The 22980-nt window shown below is 43.7% G+C and overlaps 2 protein-coding genes across 21 annotated transcripts in view; both read left to right on the top strand.

The window, feature by feature from the left end:
• Window positions 1-32: 32 nt before the first annotated feature.
• KARS1 (lysyl-tRNA synthetase 1) lies at window positions 33-14444 on the top strand. Of its 2 annotated transcripts, XM_006207500.3 has the most exons (15): window positions 58-157; window positions 2431-2610; window positions 4454-4613; window positions 5566-5731; window positions 7778-7871; window positions 8232-8418; window positions 8504-8629; window positions 9798-9917; window positions 10959-11121; window positions 11229-11402; window positions 11558-11643; window positions 11960-12045; window positions 12711-12837; window positions 13477-13620; window positions 14164-14444. In XM_006207500.3, exons 2-15 carry the CDS (start codon window positions 2465-2467, stop codon window positions 14260-14262), a joined length of 1878 nt encoding a protein of 625 aa, XP_006207562.1. In that variant the 5' UTR covers window positions 58-157; window positions 2431-2464; the 3' UTR covers window positions 14263-14444. The 2 variants fall into 2 exon arrangements, with proteins under 2 accessions (XP_006207563.1, XP_006207562.1); XM_006207501.4 differs by lacking the exon at window positions 2431-2610 and having other exon boundaries at window positions 33-157.
• Window positions 14445-16349: 1905 nt separating this feature from the next.
• Window positions 16350-22980, top strand: part of ADAT1 (adenosine deaminase tRNA specific 1) — a 35275-nt gene continuing 28644 nt past the window's right edge. For 14 of the 19 annotated variants that reach the window (XR_012075764.1, XR_012075765.1, XR_012075766.1 and 11 more), the window contains exons 1-5: window positions 16425-17135; window positions 18789-19154; window positions 19463-19531; window positions 20505-20559; window positions 21020-21150. Coding sequence is in view for 13 of the 19 variants with exons in the window: in XM_072967730.1 (XP_072823831.1) it covers window positions 18986-19154; window positions 19463-19531; window positions 20505-20559; window positions 21020-21150 (424 nt within the window). In the remaining 6 variants the exon portion in view is untranslated. The other 5 variants (XM_072967721.1, XM_072967726.1, XM_072967724.1 and 2 more) reach the window with 5 other exon arrangements.

The following is a 22980-nucleotide window of genomic DNA, read 5'->3' as shown; positions in this document are numbered from 1 at the left end:
AAAGTGCCCGCCCCCAGGAAGAGGCGGGGCTTCCAAGCGTGACCCGGAAATAGCTTTGCGACCCTTATCCTCTTTAGGTCCCACCCTCTGGGAAGATGGCTGCAGTTCAGGCGGCTGAAGTTAAAGTAGACGGCGGCGAGGCGAAACTGAGCAAAAAGTAAGTGTCGCTGCGGATCATTAAAACCTTTGTTGTCGGAGAGACTGGACTAGGAAGCGCTTCGAGGCTCTGGCCAAGGTGGCTGTGCCTGGGACCTTCCTGCTGGTTCTCGTGGGTACGGACATGCTGGGACGTAGCCGCTACGCCCCGAAACTACTTCCCAGGATGCCCGGAGGCACCCGCGTCGGCTGAGTCCTTCCTCCCTGTAGTACTCCTGGAGTAAGAGAATGCGGAGAACTGGGCGGTGACAGAGAAAAGGGAAATTTACTCCTTTCCTCCGAGAAATGCTTTATTATTGAGCCACGGCCAGGTAAAGAAGTTGGAGAAAAGTTAAATACCCTAGCTTTTCAGAAAGACCTTCACATTTCCCTTGGCCTCATTAAGGCCTTTCTGACCCTTTTGTACTAGAGGGGTCCGTTCTAAAACTGTGCCTTGCACTTATTCATATAGGTTAGCCAAAGGACTTGTGAGTATGGAGTGAATCACCATTGTCTAGCAGTAGGGACTGTCTTACTCAGCTGGGTACACCAGGCTGCACTTAGCACTGCTGGATGTATCTTTCCTTGATCACCCCAGATCCTTGGAGTATGAAGGTAAATATAAAATCAAAATTAGCCGCCCTTTCGCTAACTATCTTATATTTCAAGTACTACACTCCTTGTCACCGCAGTTCGTCATAGAATATAGGCAGTGATTTGAGCGACTATTTCCTCAGTACTTCCAAGGATAGGACATAAATGTAATACCGTTCCAGAGGCATAGGAGAGAAGTTCGTTTATTGCATGTAATGGCTGCTTTAGTGCATTAGGGCTCACTCAGTTCTTCCGGAATCCTGATGAAATTGCACTTAGCTAATAAAAATTGATGTTTCCTTTTGTGTCTCTGAGTTTATGATTCATATTTTAGGAAAATGGAAAAGGAAATATCTAAATTTATGGTTTGATAGCACGCTAATACATTGTTCTTCAGAGAGTGTCTCGTGGATCTCTATACAAGTTTGGAACCTGGCGTTGGACTTACACCTTTGAGAAGATTGAACTTTGATCTGCTACATCAGTGATTGAGTGTTAGGGTTGTAAACCACATATGCCTCCTATGCAGAGTCTCCAGTTGAGGGTATGATTTTAGGGTAAATTGAGGAAACTGGCCAATTCTTTTCTGCTGATTTTTCTTAGATTAATTACAGCAACCACTTTTTAAAGCAGCTTTTTTGTGTTGGGCCCGATGCTAAAACTATACAGATTTTGTCTAATCTCTATAATAACCTCACAAGGGAAGTGTCAGTGTCCGTCTTTCAATTTAATAGACTGAGACTCTGGTGATTAAATGCATTGCTGAAATGTGTATGCCTAAAGTTTGGTCCATCACTGATCCAAAGCTCGGGAGTAGATATCTAAAATCCAGTCTGTAATTCCACAACTCATACTCTATACTGACTGCACCATAGCTCCTCATGTGTATGAGAATCTGCTGTTGATGTTCATTTCTCTAGTAACTATATAGACTAAAATAATTTTTTATGGTTACCATTTCCTTCTATTTCTTAATTGTTCTTGGAACTTCCTTGATCTGAATCTTTAGTGAGCACCATCTTATGCCAGTTATTCTCTCCAACTTTAAAAACAGATGGGCTGCCTGTCAGGCAACTCACTCGCAAATGAAAGGCCAAATTTATTTTAATGAAGTAAAGAACATGGTCCCTGTCATTGTTGCCTTCCAGTGTTAATGTATAATTGTAATGTAGCCTAAGACTCTTTCTGAAATTCTTTCCTCCTTGTTCCTAGAACCCCAAACAAGTCTTGTCCTTGACTCGGTTGCTTTTGTGTGGTTTGTTTTTAGCTTCATCTAGAAATTGCTGTTGATAGTGACATTTTACATGCTTCCCATTTGCCATCTTTGGCCAGATATTTCATCTCCAAGAGAGAAACCACATATAAGAGGCTTCAGATTCGCTGCCTCATGCTCTGTCTCCCATTTCCTAGAATATTGTGATCATTTCTACCTATGAACCATAGATTGACTTGCTGTTAAATTCTGACCCTGGATATGCACCTTTTTACCATAGCCAGGACTGAGAACATTGTAAGTTACAGTTACAGCTCAGTGAGTGTTTGAGGATTGCTGTCTGTTGAGAGGGTCCTATGTAAAATGGGACGCTGAAAGGTTTTGTGACCTCCCCCTCTCCCGCACCCAAACCATAAGAGTAGGAGTGCTGGTTGGGAGTATGTGTACTATCTGTCCATCTGACACCACATCTCTGTGTTTCCTGGTAGGTGGTGGTAATCGGTAGTTCCAGGGTGTTCTGCCATGTTGACGCAAGCTGCTGTAAGGCTTGTTAGGGGGTCCCTGCACCAAACCTCCTGGGCACAGTGGGGGCAGAGGGAGCTGCGCCTGCGTCAACTTGCTCCTTTCACAGCGATTCACAAGGACAAGCCACTTTCTGATAAAAGAAGGTTGGTGCTCATTACCTTCTTTATTGCTCTGGGAGCAAAAATCCTTCCCTTGCTTAGTTTCTTTTCTGTTAAGCCTCTGGCTAAGTCTTTGGACTCGTTGCTAAGGAAACAGCCCTGCTACCTACCAAAACCAATAGTCCCTTCTCATTTTCTAATTAATAAATTCAAATTCTCACCCCATAGCTTCTTGAGATGACTTTTGGGTCTTATTCTAGAACAGTGCTGAGAACAAAACCCTCTATGAATAAATTATGAAATAATTAATGCAAGTTATTTTCCCTTCCCTGTCTTTCTGGAATTTTTTTTATCCCTGAGATTAATTTGGTTTCTAGTTCTTACCCCTGGTACCTTTTTTGAATTATTCTTATGGTTGATTTGATTTAAAGAGCAATACCTAGTTGAATGGAAAACCGGTTTATTATGTTAACACTGGGAAGAACCTTAGATGCCCACTGACTGAATTACAGCACAGTAGGCCTAGCACACTATTCTGGAAAGGTGGCTTCACAACAGCTACAAAACAGGTTATATGCAGACAGAGACCCCCTACTTTGAGGTCCTTGGAGTCAGTTTTCTTTCTTAAAAGATGATCATTTCAAATCTCCAATTAAGTTTTTTTAATTGAATTATTCTAATTTCATAGATAAGAATGTGCCCTGAAGCCAGACAATATGCAAACCTGACTAAGGATCATTGGCCATGTTTCATTGGTGGTTTGAAAGAATGATCAATTCTGTTTGAAAAATGAGGCTATCTATTTTTCTCTACCCAAATCTCTTTGGCTTCTGGGTTCAGATAGCAAGATTTCAAATTATTTAAACTTAAGTTGTACAGATTGCTTCAGTGTTTGAGTCCCACTGTCAAGACAAGAATCAAGAGTTTGCATTGTGAGAGATTTGACCAGAAATTTATCCAAATCTGTAAGGTTTCTGTCTTGGAGGCAGAGAGTGAAGGGTTCAGATAGTGAAGGATCTCTAGAATAGCTCACATTTACATGCTTATCATCTCAATCTTCACAGTAACATTTGGGGAGGGGAGTGCTTATTATTTTACAGAGAGGGAGAAATTAAGTCACTTGCCCAAGGTCACATAATGGGTAGGGAGGTGTTCTGGAATTTAGCCCCAGGCAGGCTAACTCTTAAGGTGGTATATCATCCCCTACGCTGTGCTGTTTTGTACGCTTTTCTACCCCATTTGTTGACAAAATAAGGCTCCACTGGGGAGCATGAGGCAATGCTGAGGGCCATTGCCAATGCGTTGATCGATGCTCAGAGCTTGTCAGTGGAGTGTCTTCTCGGACTCTGAAGAGCCACATCTCCCTCACCCCACCCCACACTAACCCACAACCGAAGAGGAGGGAAGTGACAGGCAGAGCTGCTAGAGATTTTGCCTTATCACACATCAGATCTGATGTTCTAGGAACTTCATAGTCTGCAGAGAATACCAGACAACTAAGATTCAGTCCCTGACCTCAAGGTGGGGTCCTGAGCCTAATTAGCATGAGAAAAGCCTATCTTGCTGATTTTCTGGAAAACCTTTTTTCCTATTCTGTGTATCAGCTAACATGTAAGGTTTTCTTTGTCCTGTTGTATCTTGATTTGTAGTTGGGATCTAATGCCTAGGACCTCAGACTGGAAAAAAGAGACTGAGAAAGATTATTCTAATCTTACCTTTTCCCTGTCTCCTTTACTATAGAGTTTAGTGACTAAGAGACTAACTGGGGGCATAGAACTGGGCAAGAACATTTCCCTCAGGCTGTTCATATTTGATAAGTGGCTGTGGGGCAGAACATAGAGGACTCTTCAGGCACCTGTCACACTGAACATGTTTATCTTCCCAACAGTGAGCTAAAGAGACGCCTGAAAGCTGAGAAGAAAATCGCAGAGAAGGAGGCCAAGCAGAAGGAGCTCAGTGAGAAACAGCTAAGCCAGGCCACTGCTGCTGCCACCAGCCACACTGCTGACAATGGTGTGGGTACAGAAGAGGAGAGCCTGGACCCTAATGTGAGTCCTCTGTACCACTGCCCTCACTGGGCACAGGGAAGCTTTGGATGAGGCTTATGGCAAATTCCTTGGGACCAGACGGTAGGAGGGACCAGTGACTAAGGAAATAAATAGGAGCTGGAACAGGCACCGGCCCCTGGGTCACTATAAATTGAGATGGACCCCCACCACTCCATCGGGGTAAAGGCACAGGCCCTGTGCATTTTTCTTAATATTTGCAGACATTTGGGAGAATCTAGCACTTCTAGGTGACTGATTAATCTTCCTTGGAGGTAGCTGGGCCTTGTAGCAGCCCCAGAGAAAACATCACCCTAAAGAGGGGCTAGGGTTTACTTTATACCAGAGATTGGCAAACTATGGCCCACAGGCCAAATCCACCACCACGTCCCATCCCCCCTCTCTGATTTTATAAATAAAATTGTATTGAAACACAGCCATGCCCATTTGTTTACATATGTCTAAGGCTACTTTCACATGGTAGAGTTGAGTAGTTGCATCAGAAAAAGTTTGCTGACCCCTGCAATAGAATATTCCCTTTTCACACCACCCACGCCTATGGGCCTGTCCTGGAGAAAAGTCTGGTGCATGGCCAGGGATAGGAAAGTAGAAAGATAAGTGACTAACCATGCAGATGCGTCCAAAAAGTAGTAGCCAGAGCCACGTCTACCAATTAAACTTACTATTTTAGGAAGAAGTCTGATTTTTCTTTTTGTTGAATCTTGCATTTTGGAATTCTGGCCTTCACTTCCAGCTATGGATCTGGCCACTCTGCATATTTTTTAAGTGCAAATCTTATTCCATATACAATCCTGTGATTTCAAGGGTGCAGAGGGCTTGGTTAAAGAAACCTTAGTGTTTGGGGGCCCCTCTAAGGCAAAACACAGTGCCCTGCTAGGTGGGCCACTGGTCTGATCAAGTTCAACTTCTCAAAAACTTTTTTTTTTTTTAACAGCAATACTACAAGATCCGTAGCCAAGCAGTCCAACAAATGAAGGTTAATGGGGAAGACCCATACCCACACAAATTCCACGTAGACATCTCGCTCACTCACTTCATCCAAGAATATAGTCACCTGCAGCCTGGGGACCACCTGACTGACATCACCTTAAAGGTGGCAGGTAGGAAGACTCCCTGGCAGTTTGCTGAGATCCCACAGAGGCAGGTCTCTCCAGTTGCACAAAGGAAGATCTGAGGTGGTCTTGTTCTCAACTAGTCTGGGTCTGAGGCTACTTTACTAGGGATGGTGCCAATATGTCTGTTCAGAAACTAAAGCAGCCCTGAGGCATGAGGTCACATTCCAATGGTGATGCTACAGAGAAAGGGGCTTTCTCTGTGGGAGACTCCTGGCCTGATGCTGCTACTTGCTCATATTCTTTTATGAAGACTTCCCTTCATCAGTGGGAGCCATGGCCTTGAGCTCCTAAAAATTCTAGTCTGTGTCCTGAGACTGCTTTACACTAGACTATATTTCTGGAACGCTTATTTTGGAGTTAATCTCTGTAGGATTTTCTCCTTAATTTTAAAAGAAAAAAAATAAATCCTGTCTTTCATTTGTACCCCTACTCCCCCAAAATAATAAGACTATTAATTGTAGAAAATTTACAATGTTGAAATGTTCAAAGAGGCATAGAGAAACAATTACCCATAATCCCACCACCTAGAGAGAACTGCCAATACTTAAATGGCCAAAAAATATATTTTTCTTTAAAGTCCAGTAATTTTACTAAAATATGTCTTGATGTTAGTTATTCTGGATTAGTATTCTTGGGTACACAGTGTGCCCATTAAATATGTATCTTGAAGTCTTTTACTTTAGGAATTTTTTCTTGAATGTAATTTTTTGTATCATTTATTGCTTAGGTTTACTTTTGGGACTTTCTATATGTCGTATCTTTGCGTCTCAGTATTTGTCACTCTCAAATCCTTTTTATCTTTCTTCATACTTTGATTTTTAAATTTTATCCTCCTTTCCACTTTTTCTTAAGGTGTCATTTGTTGTGTTTATTCACTTTTATTTCCTTCTAGTTTAAGCTTCATTTCTGAGATGATTTTTTACTTTATTTCTACTTTTTTCACGGTTCACCTCATTTCTTAGTTTTTCTAATTCTGATTTGTGTTCTTTCACCTTCTGTGTCATTTTCTTAATGTCTTTCAGCTCATTGTGAAATGGAATTTTGGTTCTGAGCGTGTCTTGAGTGTTTTCGTTTTCCATGGAGATGTTATCCTCCTTATTCTCTCTTTTATTTAGTAACTTTGGTGTTTGGTTGCCCTAGTTTTATGTTGTTACATTTTTATGTGAGATTAGTTTTTCTGAACGTTAAAAGGAGCTTGGTTCAGATAGCTTTTCCAGCTTAACTGAGCTCCCTCTTGTTATTTTTGTGAAGTGTTCAGAAATATAGCAGCTTGCTTTCTGAGATTTTCAGGCTTTTTCTCCTTCTCACTTCTGTTAGACCTTCTCTGTCTTGTCTCTGTTTTCCTGGTATTGTTCAATTTTGTGGGATCTTGTCCTAGGAGATATCCCTTACCACTAAATTTAGAGAGTAGGGGCTGCACTAAAGGGTTCATGCCCTGCACGTGCTTAATGCAGCCCGTGATACGCCCTTGTCTGGCAGTGTGTAGATCCCTTCCCAGTGTCAGCTGCTATCCTCCACTTGGCCCTACCACAGTTTCCAGTGAATACCTATAGCTGTTTAGGAGATTTCCAGTTCTCAGACCCATCAGACACCCCACTGCTCCCCACAGCTTTTTCCTGTACGGGGGTCTTAGGGCCCTTGGTGGTTTGCCCCATTGCCTGTATTTGGGAATTCTTGGCAATATCTCCCCAAATAATTTTGTTGTAAATTTTGCCCATGGCTTTTTGGCCTTGCCTATATAGTTGTGCTATTTTTATGTGAGAATTTAGGAAGATCCAAAAACTGCTGTCACCAATGCTGCAGGAATCCAGTGAACATCTGTAAAGCTAGATCTTCCTGTACTTCTTTAACTGGTTTGAATGGTGATCCAGCTTCATGAAGAAAAGGGCGGGGCTTAGGCATTGGGCTAAAAATCAAACTGTTTTGGTGTATGCTCTGCCTGGATGTAAAAAATGCAGGGGGAGCTTTTTTGGCACAGATTTCATGAAACAGCTTCTGGTTATGTCAGTATTTTTGCTTTTCTTTCTCTAGGTAGGATCCATGCCAAAAGAGCTTCTGGGGGAAAGCTTATCTTCTATGACCTTCGAGGAGAGGGGGTCAAGTTGCAAGTCATGGCCAATTCCAGGTATATCAGGATACCCAGTTACAGGCCTTCCTAGGTTGGCCCAGCACAGCACAATTGGGAACAAAGGCCCATGTGGTTTTCTTTTTCTGTTGAAATTTGAAGTTAGAGGAAATGGCATATGGTTGGGTAAGGCTGAAAAGAGACTAAAAAGGCCATCTGGTCACTTAGAGAATAATGACTGCTCTCAGATTGTGTAGCAGTTAAAAATAAAATACTTTTTAAGAATTGACCTTGAACCTTAGATTCTTCTTGGGCTCACATTGACTAGCTATTAACAGTTTAGTGAGGGTTCCAACATAAACCAGTGGTCACTTTTAATTTGGGATATTGTGTATTGATTTGTATTTTCTTTTCACTCAGGAATTATAAGTCAGAAGAAGAATTTATTCATATCAATAACAAACTGCGCCGGGGAGACATAATTGGCGTTCAGGGAAATCCTGGGAAAACCAAAAAGGGCGAACTGAGCATCATTCCCTATGAGATCACACTGCTGTCTCCGTGCTTGCACATGTTACCTCATCTTCACTTTGGCCTCAAAGACAAGGTAAGTTCTCAATGCTTCCTCGCTCTGGTTTATCATCCGTTGAATCAGGCACATCAGTGATTTCTGTCTGTTACTTCTGATTTAGGAAACACGATATCGTCAGAGATACTTGGATTTGATCCTGAATGACTTTGTGAGGCAGAAATTTATCATCCGCTCTAAGATCATCACATATATAAGAAGTTTCTTGGACGAGCTGGGATTTCTGGAGGTGATTCAAAGTTCTTACCAGACATAATGAGCTGCCTTGCTGTGCTCACTTCCCTTCCCTTCTCCAGGGCATATCCTGTGTCAGTATCCTTCGTGCTCAATGAAAAGTCCCCTTTCTTGCCTTTGTCTTTGTTTCACCTTGTTTATTCAGTGCCCTGATTAGGAAGGTAGGACCTGACTTCCAAGATAATGGACAAAGCATAGGGCCATCCACATGCTAACAAATGCCACGTTCAATGTGTTATTGACTCATCTTGTTTTGTAGCATTAAAATCTTTTTTTTTAATTTTATTTGTTTAAAATAATTGTTTAGGATAATTTTTAGAGTGAAGCTATTTAATATTTGTAATGGTATGAGAAAGGTGAGCCCATGTTACTGTAAAATAAATTCAGACAATAAAGAAATAAACAGAAGCAAAACTGAAAATCCCAGTTTTTCCAACTAACTTCCCTCCCCAAACTTGAATTTCAATATGTATCTTTCCATGCCATTTATTCTGCATATATACGTACACACCTGTGCATGTTGCAGGTGCATTTCACATGTAAATGTTCTGGAAGGTTTTTATTTTTTGCTTTAAACATAAAGGAAGTCACATCTTATTTATTGTAATGTACCTGCTTTCTCTCCCCGCTTCCCCAGATATATTCTGGAGCCCTGTGCGTGCGTGCGTGTGTGTGTGTGCGTGTGTGTGTGTATTCATGTATATTCCTCTTTAATGCTGCGTAACTTATTTCCCCTATTAATAATTGAAGTTTCTGATTTTCTTCTATAATGTTGCAGTGAACATCTCTGTGCACCTGTGCAGGTGTTTCTGTAGGATGGATTTCTAGAAGTGGAATAAGTCAAAGGATATAAGCAGTTACGTTTTTAGTAAAATACTGCAAATTGAACTCAATAAAGGCCGCACCCATTTGAATTCCCACTTACAGCTTATGAAAGGTTACAGTACTATGTTAATGGTATTTGGGATTAATAAAAAGAGACTATTCTAGAAAATCAAGCCATCTCTGTTTTTTATCAAGCACCTGCACATTACTGTTGTACTCAACTTTTACTTAGGAACTACAGCAGAGTCAGAGACACTCATCACATGTGAAGCAAGAGCTGTCCCCAAGGCCTCTGATTTAAAGACCTCTGTCTGACGACTAAATTTTTCTGCTTTTAGATTGAAACTCCCATGATGAACATCATCCCTGGGGGAGCTGTGGCCAAGCCTTTTATCACCTACCACAATGAGCTGGACATGAACTTATATATGCGAATTGCCCCAGAACTCTACCATAAGGTAATCAGTAAGAAGATGCCCTGTGTCTTTAGGGAAGCAGAAGACTGGGAAACCATTGGCTAGACAAGTGCAGTCAGAAATAAGAGGAACAGTGAGGATTTAACAACCAGGAGAGTATTCTAATTTGTCAGGCTTTTGTGTGTTAAATTTCAAGAATTTCTCTACAAGATTAGTAGAGCAGTACAGGCCAGAGGCAAAGGGATTGTCCTTCCTAGGTGCACAGATCCTCCTGACCTACTCTGGCTCCCATAGCACTTTGAAATTTATAATCCTCCTTGGATTAAATCTGATTTTAGTCTTTTGTAGAAGAAAAAGTTGAACTCTGGAAGATGGAGATATCTTCAAATTAGCAGAAGAAATGGCAAAAACTGTCATTCAGGATTCTTAGCTGCCAGCAGAACCTGTAAAAACTAGTATTTACGCAAAAGAAAAGTGTGTTCAAATACATAAGGAAGCTCACAATTTCCAGGAGGATCAGAGAATCAGGCTTGGAGACCATACAGCTAGGAATGATTCTGAATCATATCACTGAGCTGTTGCCGTGGAGAACCCAGTACTTTTCCACTCAGAACAGTTCACAGTTCATAATCTGGCACTAGGCACGGGTCATTGCCATTAGGACCTTGGCGGTTACTACCTCTAAAAGCTAGATATCTCTGACTCTGTTCACCAGAAGGAGTTCTGTGCACTACCCACGTCCTATTTCCATGCTGAAGTCTCACAGATGTGTCTGGTTGATGAGGAACTTGAGTCACATGCCAACATCCTAATCCCAAAAGAGGCTTCTTTCTTGGAGAAGCTCACACTCACAAGATGGGGACACTCCAGACAAAGGAAGGGTTTTCAGTGATCCTGGGCAGCCAGACTGAATGATGACTGTCCACAAAGGCCTATAGCGAGTAGCGCGTGCAGCATTTGGGTAGAGACCTGAAAGCAGGCCTTGAGCTGTGAAAGCCAAGTTACAGCTTTCGTAGACAGGAACTTTCCCAAGCCAGTCAGACAAGATTAGCTGCCATGTCCATGGTCATGTGTTGTTATTAGATGCTGGTGGTTGGTGGCATTGACCGGGTTTATGAAATTGGACGCCAGTTCCGGAATGAAGGAATTGATCTGACCCACAATCCCGAATTCACCACCTGTGAATTCTACATGGCCTATGCAGACTATCATGATCTCATGGAAATCACGGAGAAGATGATTTCAGGTGACCCTTCCTGCTCCCTTTGTCTTTCACAAGTGTATGAAGGGCTGGTGTGCTGCTTTAATTGGACTTCCTGTTGGTGCTCTTTAAATGGCAAATTTCTTTCCCAGGGATGGTGAAGCACATTACAGGCAGTTACAAAGTCACCTACCATCCAGATGGCCCAGAGGGCCAAGCATATGAGATTGACTTTACCCCACCCTTCCGGAAAATCAGCATGGTAGAAGAGCTTGAGAAAGCCCTGGACATGAAGCTGCCAGAAACTAACCTCTTTGAAACTGAAGGTAAAGTGATGCACTCTTCTGCTGTTGGGCCCTCCTTCCTGTTCAGCTCTGAATTAGTTAGGTCAGGGCTAGAATTTCCCATGCTGTTCTACTTATATACTTTTTAATGGGGTAGTGTGATGTCTTTTGTCTTAACTTGTACATTTGTATTACAGAAACTCGTAAAATTCTTGATGATATCTGTGTAGCAAAAGCTGTTGAATGTCCTCCACCTCGGACTACAGCCAGACTCCTTGATAAGGTAAAAGGCCTCCCCTCCTCCAGTGCTCACGTCCCTGCTCCCCATGCAGGCAAATGCCACTGTGAGACTGAACTTCTGTAGCTTCACAAGACAGCTCAAAACAGAAAGAACAAGTTTTGAATTCCTGCTGTTCTAAGCTCTGTGCCAAATAGTTGTGTAGGTTACGTCAGTTAATCCTTACCCACCATTGAAAAGCTTAGGATAAACCCCTCTGGTATCAGGTATAGGTCGGAGCCGAGTCCTCTTTCACCAAGACTGAGACCATCAAAATGCCATTTAGAAGGGATCTCTAGCTCTACTTTGCTTTTTCCTTAAGCTTGTCGGGGAGTTCTTGGAAGTCACGTGCATCAATCCTACATTCATCTGTGATCACCCGCAGATAATGAGCCCTCTAGCCAAATGGTAAGATAAAGCCTGGTGTTTCCCTTCCCTATTGCTGCATAATAACCTCAGAACTTAGTGGCATAAAACAGCAATTACTTCTCAGTGCGTTGTGGGTTCACTGGGTAGTCTTTCTGCTCTCTGTGGTGTTGCCTAGGGTAACTCAAGTGGCTTTTTTCAACTGGGAACTCTGCCAGGGCATCTTGCTTCTCCTCCACATGGGATCTGGGCCTCCCGAGCCTCTTCATGTGGCGTCTCTGGCAGCATAGCCAGGGCTTCCTTTCAGAGTGGCTGGGTTACATGGAAGCATTCCAAAAGAATAAACCCTGGTGTGCAAATACCTATCAAGCTTCTGCCACCTCTGCCAATGTCCCATTGGCCAGAGCAAGTCTTATGGGCAGCCCAGAGTCAAAGTGGCAGGGACTACAGAAGGGCCTGAATCCAGGAGGTATGGTTCAGTGTACCAGTCTACCACACAGGTCTCTTGTGAAGGTAATGAAAGCTTCCTTGTCTTTAACTCTCCTCACTATTGAACCAAATGATTGGGTGCCAAGAATGCGTGCAGGCTTCAGGTCACAATCAGTAACACGTTTGAGTCAACCAGAATTCAGGAATTCTTGTGTTCATAACCAGATGTTCTTAGTGAACCTGCCTCTTCAGCCTCCCCTTTGGTCTCCTGTCCCCAGGCACCGCTCTAAAGAAGGTCTGACTGAACGCTTTGAGCTATTTGTCATGAAAAAGGAAATATGCAATGCCTACACTGAGCTGAATGACCCCATGCGACAGCGGCAGCTTTTTGAAGAACAGGCCAAGGTAAAGCAGGAGTGTGTGTGCCCACTCACCAGAAAACAGCAGCCTTAACCCTGGTCTGAGTCTTGTGCAACTCTTGGTGACCTCAGCAGAAATGAAAGATGAGAGTTACAGGCTTCACTGGAGGGAATCACATTTCAAGATGGAAAACTTGACTAGTTTTGGCCCTGGAATTTCTTCATAAACAGAGCTTAGGCGTGGGGAGTGTGGCACTTGTCTTGATGTATTTAGCAATTTTTCTTAGATGGTACATTTATTGAAGTGGCGTGGGGACAAGAAGACAGTGCCCACAGGCAGCCTGCACTAGCTCTGCCACTGATGGGAAGTCTTGGTACGTAGGAAAAAGACTGTCATCAGAGTCTGGAAATCAATTTCACTGGACTCCCAGAGCCCAAGGCAGTGGAGGTGTTTTCATTTTGCAGAGAAATTTGCATGTATTCTGAGGTAGAGTTCATCAGTCCTAACCTCCAGGTCTTTGAAAGAAAAGACTCCATCCTGGAGTTACTGGGAAACCAATTCCTGGCAAGTGCTGGGTGTCCAGAGCATCCCTGGAATGGTAATCCCTCTGAACGTTTTAACTTGCTCACTCAGACACAGAGGGCACACCCTGGAACATTGTTGTGTGCTTCTCTCCTCTTCTAGGCCAAAGCTGCCGGGGATGATGAGGCCATGTTCATAGATGAAACCTTCTGCACCGCCCTGGAGTACGGGCTGCCCCCCACAGGTGGCTGGGGCATGGGCATCGACCGCGTTGCCATGTTTCTCACGGACTCCAATAACATCAAGGTACCTGGCTGCCAGGGAGGAGTGTGCTGTGTTGCAGGCACAGCCTGGTGGGCCTGGAGCATAAAGAAAGGGCTTTGGGCTAGGAGGGGGGGCAGGCAGAGGAGTTACATATGTCTCCACAGGCGGAGGGTCAGAGTATCTGACCTCACAGGATTTGGGGGGGTTTTGTCTGAGGCAGAAGAAATTCTACTTGTTCAGCATTTCTTGAGGATCCAGGGAATGTGCTAGGCCCTCTACGCACATTATCTCGTTTACCTTAAGTCAGCCTGTGATGTGTGAAAGCAGTTGCTATCCCATGGTTATAGATGAAGAAGTCATATTTGAAGACTCTGTGTTTATTCCTTCTTTGATGCCGTGCCCCAGGCAGTGCTGTGCATTTGTTCTTTGCCCTCCTCTGTATCTGAGAGGGACTGAATTGAAATAAAAGAATGCAGGTCTCCAGATTTCAGTGGTAAAAATAACCACCAGAGGTGAAAGGAATGGGTGAGTAGATGGGAGACAGAGAGTGTTCCTTAGCTTCAGAATGCGTTGTGTCTTCTGTAGGAAGTGCTTCTGTTTCCTGCCATGAAACCTGAAGACAAGAAGGAGAATGTCCTGACTACTGATACATCAGAAAGCACAGCACCCGGCACTTCTGTCTAGAAAACAATTGCAAGTCCTGTGACTCCAGCATCTTTGTGTTTCTGCAAAAGATCAAGGACTGTGAGAGGATTCCTGTGTGTATTGCTATGTGACTATCACAGTTCAGTTCAGCCATAAGAAGAGAGAAGAGGAATTAAGAATTCCTTTTTACTCCTTGTTACTAAATAAACCATTTGTCTCTACTCCTGTCTTACCACTCTTACTTTTGGAATGTCATCTTTTTTTCAGACAGCTGCCTAATGAATGTTTAGCATTATACCACTCTGTTCATTTAACAAATTTATATTAATTTCTGCTCTGTGCCAGCCATTATTGTAAGGGGTTAGGGCCACAGCAGTGAACAACAGTAAAGTTCCTGCTTTAGTGGAACTTAAACTCTTAAGGGGTGGGGTAGTGTTGGGGTGGGGGCAACTAAACATCCGTATTATTTCTGGTAGTGATGCATACTAAGAAGAAAAATAGAGCAAGGTAAGGGGTCAGAGGTGCTATTAAAAAGAGGTAGATGGAGGTGGTGCTACTTTAAATATGTGGTCAAGGAAGATCTCTTCTAGTTGACATTTAAGTAGAGATCAGGACAGACGGGGAGATCTGAGTGGAAGAGCGTGACGTGATCCAGACTAGAGGGCTACATTTTGAGGAACAGCAAAGGGATCTGGTATGGCTGGACAGGAGTTAGTAAAGGTCATTGAGGGGCCAGGTCATGCAGGAACCTGTAAGCCAGGCAGAGGTTTTATTTGAGATGTGAAGCCATTGGAAGGTTTCAAGTAGTGTTTTTCAAAGATTGTTCTAGTTAGCAAATGGAGGGCAAGAGTGAAAGGGAGACACATGGGCTGCGGAGAGGGGACAACTTAGCCTTGGGTGGTGTAAAACGATGGTGATGTTTACAAACCATTGAGCTTTGCCTGTGTTCCTGAAGTCAGCGGGATCTGCCAATGGGGTGTGGGGTGTGAGAACAAGAATTGACTTCAAGGTTGGGGCCTGAACAACTGAAAAGTAAGAGTTGGCGTTGACTTGAGATGGAAAAAACTGAGAAAGTGCAGGTTGGAAAAGGAAGGTTGAGTGTATGGTTTTGGACATATTAAATTTGACATGCCTTTTAGACAACAGGTGGGACTAGTAAGGATGTTGAATAGTGTGAGTCTAGAGTATTCTCGTTATTTTCAGCTCAATTTATCAGGGATAAGAAGGTGACAAGGGAATGGCTGAGGGCCTGTTATGATGGAGCCCCTGACACCAGGAGGCAGCTGGGGGAAGCTTTTTTCCAGTGAGTCACACAGCAAAGGACTTGGCTTTTGCACCTCAGCAAAACCTGCTAGCGTCTTGGTTTGAATGGTGCCAGTCTGGTTTCACAGAGCAGGTTTCTACTTCCACAGCTGGTAAAATGATCAAAGCACACAGAACGACCTAACTGGGAACTACTTCAGGGAGTGCTGAGCACATCACTCCTTGCTGCTATTGAAGCATCAACCCCAAGAGCACTTGGCAGCAGTGGTGAGATGACCAGGTGGTATTTCAGAAGAAACACTGCAGAACTCACATCCTTCAGCAAGGTGGTGTCAACTAAAATAAACACAATCATCACCAAGGGAGAGGGTGTAGGGTCAGGATAAGAGACTGGACTTTAAGGCAACACTAGTGTCAGTGTGGACCCCTGGAAAAGGCAAACAAGGATTAATGAGGTTACTAAAGAGCTGTTTGGTAGGAGGCTGGAGGCAGAAGCCACCTGTCTGGCCTTAAGGCTGGGAATAGGAACTGAAGCAGAAGCAGACAACTAGTCTGTGGGGTATGACAAGAAAAATGGCAAACAGGATGAAAGCTGGAAGGAAAATAGGATTATAAAGTCCTCATTACCTCCTTAACCAGTTCTACGCTCACAGTTTGGCTCGACACATCATTGTATTTGAATCTACCTTACCGGGTAGTCAGCTTCCCTTATCCCATTTCACCGGTACCTAAGCAAAGCACGGGAAGTCGCTGGACTCTGAGCACCAGCACCAAGATTCCTGGGCCCGCCCACCAAAGGACTGCAAGAACCAGCGTGCACTGCGCGACCCTGGGGGCGGGGCCTGGGAGAGTCGTCTCTTTGTGACGTCACGTCCACTACGCCGCGCGGGCTCTCCTCGCTCCTTTTGAGGGCGCGCGTCTTGGAGGTGGGAGGAAAGTGTTGGTGAAAGGGTGGGGTCGCGGGGCGGAGGGCGCTCGCTTGAGGGGGCCTTGGGCCTCCTGGGTGAGGTGCCCTCGGTCTGACTCTCCCGAGCCCTTTCTGTGTGAGAAGAGGATGTGAGGGCCGTGCCTTCCCTGCCGCGCATTCCGTGGGAAAATACTGTAGCTTTCATGGAAATGCCAACATACCCTGCGCGGAGAGCTCCTGCTTCGGGCGAGCGCGTGGCCTCACGGCATCATCCCAAATAATTCAAAGGGACGCGCGAGCACGTTGTCGCTACTCCGCGGGTCTGGAGTCTCCCATAACCGGCCGAATAGGCCCCATCTCGGTCCCCTGGAGGGTGCTGAGAAGGGGTCCAAAGGGAACCCTGCTAAAGCCTTTTCTCGCCTGGCAGCTGATCTGCCTTAACTTTTTTTTTTTTTTAAGGAAGTGGGTTCTTGAGCTTTTCGCAATTGTTAAAATATGCGGTCTTGTGGGCAAAGAGATGTCTGTTAAACTGAACTATTGTTTCATAGGGAAGAAGTTATTCAAGATCTAGGAGAGAGTGGATTTGAATTTTAGTGTATCCAGTGTAGCAAAATATTTATTCAGCTACTGGACACGCTCATCCAGACTCAACTCCGTGAATGAAGCGATGATACAGTTTTGAACTGCTTCATCGTAGAGTCAGCGTTTCTTCTGGCAAGCTCTGTCTTCCTTGGCTATTACGGTTTGTGATATGTGCCTCTGGTTTAATTTCAGTTTGGTGCCAAAGTATTTGCCTTAAAGCATAATGCTTTGTGATTCCCCCAGCCCCAAGAAATGAAAGGGAAATCCCTTCCAAACGAATTCTGGATTCTCCCATGCTTTCTTTTGCTCCAGAAGATAAAAGACTTATACTGGTTCTCTGACTTTAAAGTCGCAGTTATGTCAGTTCCTGCCAGATTTCTGTTTAAATCACTATGGTCTGCTTTACCATGACCATTTATTGAAATAACAGGCCTGCACATCAGAACTGTTAAATGATAAACTGAGGCATATTCAAGTTTTTAAGAATTTGAGCAGAAATCAGTTCCAGTCAGGCAGTACCAAAGCAGTAGTTAGGAACCCTCTGCAGACTGGAGCCAGGGTAAAGACTGATGTAGAGAAAGTACAGAAGCAAGAAAGGAAATTATTTGATTGGCTATAGCTTGAATCCTAGCTGGTTGTGGTTGGTTGTCCTTTTCGGTTTTGATTTTGTAACCTTGAGGCATCTACATGCTTAGATCTTGGCTTGTTTAAATAGGCCACCACAGCATTAGAGACTCATCAATCTGATGACCTTGTTTAATTAATTTAACACAATGCAAGGGGCTCACTGTAGAAAAATCAGTTGTCTACTATATACATTGGGGCTCAATAGAACCTTTTTCTTTTTTTAACATGCTTGGCTTTGTGCATCACCATATGATCTCATTTTCCACTAAGATGCTTTTCATACATTTGCATCCAAATGAGGTCATTGAGTGAGCATGGTTAGAGTCAAGAGTGGGAGAGTTTCTAGCAAAGTAGCCTATGCCTCTTTCAGGTCTGATCCGCTTAATGGTTCCTTATTCATGGTTTTTACATCTCCATTGCATTTCCACTACCTGCCAAAGAGCTCAAAGCAAATCAGTCAGGAAAATCAAATGTTCTTTTTTTGTAATATTAATCTCAGTTGACATTAACTATGCTTAACATTGTACCAGTTGCTTTTTATAAATATTGTTTAAGCCTTACGTTAACGCCAGTGGATTAAATACTACTGCCTCTGTTTTAACAGATGAAAAAACAGACACAGAGAGGTGAAGTGATCTATACAATAATGCACTGTTAATATATAACAAAAACCAGGATTAGAATCTAGGAAGGGTAACTCCAAAACCCTCACTCTGAGGAGAACACTTGACTGGTGAGAAAACTCTAGGCTCTGTCACTTTCCCTCTGCATCATTAAATATCATAGGAAAAACTAAAGTGTTGCTTTCTTGATGGGAGCATCAGTGGAGATTTACTAGAAGGAAGTAAAGAACCAATTAACTGTGAAGGAAAGAAGAGAAAAACAAAACATCTGAAAAAGAGCATAGAAAAGAAGAACCTTTTCCCCAGAAAGATAAACCTTGTATGGGGAGGGTCTGCCCCAAGCAAGCTGAGGTCTGCAGCATTTATTTGCTATTTCCAAATGAAAATTGGAGTAGCAAGGATACTTCCCTCTCATATGCTTTCATTTTGAGTAGTTAGGTTCAGATCACTAAAATTAACCAATATTAAATATCCAACTGTTCATTTTTTTTAAGAGCAGCTTGAAGAAATAGGGTGTCTTCTGGGGTTGTGAGATTTAAGACTTCTTTGATCTTTCATTAAAGGTGAAAAGAGGGCAGAGAAGTAGTAGAAGATGACCCATAAAGTTCCAAGCAGAGAAACCTCAGTATGAATGTGCTTGGGCTGCATTCGAAAGCCTCTTGAAGCACCAGTGCCAAGTTGTAGCATCTTGCATCAGTTGTCCTTTCTGCCCTTCTGATAGTTGTGGGTTTTGATCAGGGTCTCAGCCCCAGCTCGCACCATGTGGACCGCGGATGAGATTGCGCGGCTGTGTTACGAGCACTATGGGAGCAGGCTCCCCAAGCAAGGGAAGCCTGAGGCCAACCGCGAGTGGACGTTGCTCGCTGCCGTGGTGAAGATACAACCTGCAACTGGCCAGGCCTGCGACTTCCCCGATGGTGGAGTGCAAGGTGAGGCCTCTTCTCCCTGGGCAGCACTGTCTCCCTGTCACGGATGGTAGAATTACACAGGGCTGTGCAGGGACTGGGGAGGCAGGTGGGGTAGGGGGATGGAGGGGTGAGCCGCGATGTTGGGCATGTTCTGCTGCTCACTGCCAAATAGCGCAGCCATACTTCTGGTGGCGGGAGACGGCCGTGCAGAAACCGCGGGCCTCAGTTTGGGTCAGCCTTCTGGAGGAATGTGCAGAGTTATTAAGCCTGAGGACTAGGGACCATTCGGATTCTGAGACCTCACTTAATGGTTTGTTTTTCCCCCTCAGTGACAAAAGAAGTTGTTTCAATGGGAACAGGAACTAAATGCATAGGCCAGTCCAAAATGAGGAAGAACGGTAAGCCTGGTGGGGTCGAAACAGGGCCTGTTAGGGAGCTTTGGAAACCAGCGTCCATGTTACCTGTTCCTTTCAGAGCAAAGGGGCCATATTCCTGAGGTGGCTGACCTTTGAGTTCCCACTGGCCGCTGCTCCAGGTGGAAGGACAGAACTCATTTAAAGAATGGAAATAAGCTCTGGAAGCCAAAGCCGTGACAGGAACATCTTTCTGAGTGGGTTGAAAGTTGGCCAGTATTTTCATGCTCCAACCGTAAGGTCGCTGGGCTTAGCTATTCCACATCAGATCTGAAGCCCCAGAAAGCAATCCTGAATTAAATGGAGATTTTGGTACCAGAAGGAATATGGAAATCCCTTAGAGCTCTGGCATCTTCACCTTCTGGATCTGCAAATGAATTCCTCCTCCAGCTTGCTTCCCTCATTCTCCTAGCCTTGCCTCCTGAATATGAGGAGACCGTTCCAGGACCACTACTGATTGAATTCAATGAAATTGCATCACCATGAGCACAGGCATGGTACCAGGATATGAAAGATCTGAAACTTTGTCCTTCAGATAAAAATTTCCCTATAAATCAGGAGTTCTCAGCTAGCGGAGATTTTTTTTTTTTTGCCACCCCCCCTTCCCCAGGAGACATTTGGCAATGTCTGGAGATATTTTTGGTTTGTCAAAACTAGGGAGAGGGGAGAATGCTACTGGACTTGGTGAATAGAGGCCAGGAATGCTACTAAACATCCTGCATCGCACAGGACAGACTCCCAACAACAAAGAATTTTCCAGCCTCTAATGTCAGTAGTGCTGAGTTGAGGAAATCCTGCTGTAAATGCTTGGCCGTTAATTATTGTGATATTTACTAGCAGAGGTGTCCAGGGCTACATGGCCATCCTGGGTGCTGGGGAAACTGCTGTGTTCTGCTTCTAGGAACCAGGGCTTCTCCAGGTTCCCTATGTCTTCACTAGTGTCCTGTCTCTGCCACAGGAGACATCCTCAATGACAGCCATGCTGAGGTCATTGCCAGAAGGAGTTTCCAAAGGTAAAGCCACATTCCCAAAGAGTCTGATTTAGCCTGGGTGGGGGCCCCAGAATTTGCATTTCTAACAAGCTCCCAGGTAATGCTGATTATGTCAGTCTCTGAACTACACTTTGAATAGCACTGGTCTAGACAGTGGTTCTTATGCTTGAGTGTGCATCAGAATCACATAGAGTCTTTGTTAAAACCCAGATTGCTGGGCCCACCTCCAGACCTCCTGATTCAGCAGGTCTGGGAGGAGCCTCAGAAGTTGCATTTCTAATAAATTCCAGCTGATGCTGATACTACTAGTCCAAGGACCACATTTTGAGAATCACTGGTCTAGATCATTCTCATAATTCCAAATCGCTTCCAGTCCCATTGGTCTGCAGTATCTCTTTATCTCTTAGTAATCACCTAGCCAGTCTTTCCCTTTACCACAGAGATTGGTTGGTTGTTCTGATAACATCCTGCACCCTATTAGGTACCTTCTCCATCAGCTTCGCTTGGCTGCCACCCTGAAGGAGGATAGCATATTTGTCCCAGGAACTCAGAGAGGACTGTGGAAACTCAGACCAGACCTCTTGTTTGTGTTTTTCTCCAGCCATACACCATGTAAGTAAATTCAAGCCTTTGGATTCACATTACATTGTCTGCTTCCTTATTGTTGTCTTATCCACAGATATGTTTCTCAAAAAAAAAACCACTTTGGCAGAAATGTAGCTACAACCAGTGATAGTGCCTTTTTGTTAGCAGCCCAGTGTGCCTAGTCGCTTCTCTACCAAGGAAACATGGGGAGAGCTTCGCTCATACTATTCAGTTAGTTTCCGATCAGGATTGGGAAGTTTAAAGCTGAAATCCCACAAGGCCTGAAACCAACAATAGGGCTTAGAAATCCAAAGCCCTGAGTACTATAATAATTTATCCCAGAACTCACTTCACTTGTTCATTCATTAAATAGGTATTTTCTACTTCTTGTCAGGCAGGTATGACATACTAGGTATGTAGCAGTGAATAAGACTAGTCCCTTACTTACCCTTCAGTGTTTTAGGAAATGCAGACGGTCATGATTAGTTTAGGTAAATTTTGATGGATTGTAAGGGGATGTTCAGGTGCTGTGGTTGCATTAGGCAAGAAGACCAGACCTGGCCTAGAGGCTCATTTCTGTTCTTTGTTTTTATGTCTTGAAAATGGAGAATAATTTCTACACTTTATAGACAACAACTCAAGCATGGTCATAAAATTTCCTCACCCTAAAAACTTTGAAATAAGGATGTAAGATTGTCCCCCGAGGATTAAACTTTAAAAATAACACACGCAATTAGAGCAGATAGGTGATCACTCTTAAGAGATAATCACTGAAGATCATAAATCAAAAATAGAATACAGCTTACAAAGAGCAGAAAAAATGACATACAGAAGGAGACAATGTTATGATAAATCACAGAGAAAAAAATGTGACAATGAGTGTGTATATGTCCATGAATGACTGAAAACTTGTGCTGAACACTGGAATTTGACACAACACTGTAAAATGATTATGAATCAATAAAAAATGTAAAAAAAAAAAAAAAGAAGGAGACAGGGCTCATTCATACTCTGTTCTTAGCAGTGTTCTTGGACCAGGGCACCCAAGGACCAAAGGATGTTTCCTGACTCAGTGCTTCTCAAACTGTAATATGTATGTGAATCACCCAGGAATCTTGTTAAAAGGCAGATTCAAATTCAGTAGATCTAAGGGTAGAGCACTTCTAACCAGTTCCCACATGTTGCCCATGGACCACACTTTGAGTAGCTGGGGCCTGGCTGACCTCAGTGGCAGGTGTAGCCTTCTTGGGGAGAGAGATACATCTGGGCATCACAGCTGGCCTGACCGCTTAGTCAAACTACATCAATCAGTGGCCCATAGGCTGGTCCATGGCCAGATGAAAAGAAGCAGGACTATCCGGTGAGTTTTTGAAAAAGCTAATTTCTTCCATTTAAAGGTTATGAAGTCTATACAGTTTTTTAAAATAATGGTAATTAGAATTTTTAAAGATGTTGCTTGATAGAATAAAAAGTTAACAATGCTATATTGATCTTAAAATCTGGAAATTTTACTGGTCTGGGAAATCAAAATCTGGGACCAATGATCTAACTCCGAGTCATGGGTGATATTTACAGTGTGATGTCCACCCCTGGTTTGTCTGCAGGAAGAAAGAATGCTACCTAGAGGATGTGACTGTCCTAGCTCCCTTGGCATTTATTCCCCGCTACTAATTGATAAGTTGGTACCTGGGTTAGCTACTTCAGACTCTTACTTGTGAGTTATATCTGCGTGCGTCAGCCTCTCGAGTTCAGGCATCTTTCAAGATCAGGTCTCCAAATCTTTAGTGTGGAGGTAGGCCCTGGTGAATTCTCTAAAGTCACTGTCACCTTGTGAGGTCTCTGGAAGCCTGCCAGCCA

The sequence above is a fragment of the Vicugna pacos genome, chromosome 9, assembly GCF_048564905.1.
Source record: "Vicugna pacos chromosome 9, VicPac4, whole genome shotgun sequence".
NCBI lineage: Eukaryota > Metazoa > Chordata > Mammalia > Artiodactyla > Camelidae > Vicugna > Vicugna pacos.
This window is presented reverse-complemented; position numbering and strand designations above follow the sequence as displayed.

Bases quoted from the DNA above. Each gene is read 5' to 3' on its own strand.
- KARS1 (XM_006207500.3), top strand. From the start codon at position 2,465: ATGTTGACGCAAGCTGCTGTAAGGCTTGTTAGGGGGTCCCTGCACCAA. The intron at 9,918-10,958 runs GTAATCAGTAAG...TGTTGTTATTAG, and splicing joins CCCCAGAACTCTACCATAAG to ATGCTGGTGGTTGGTGGCAT. The intron at 11,644-11,959 runs GTAAAAGGCCTC...TTTTTCCTTAAG, and splicing joins CAGCCAGACTCCTTGATAAG to CTTGTCGGGGAGTTCTTGGA.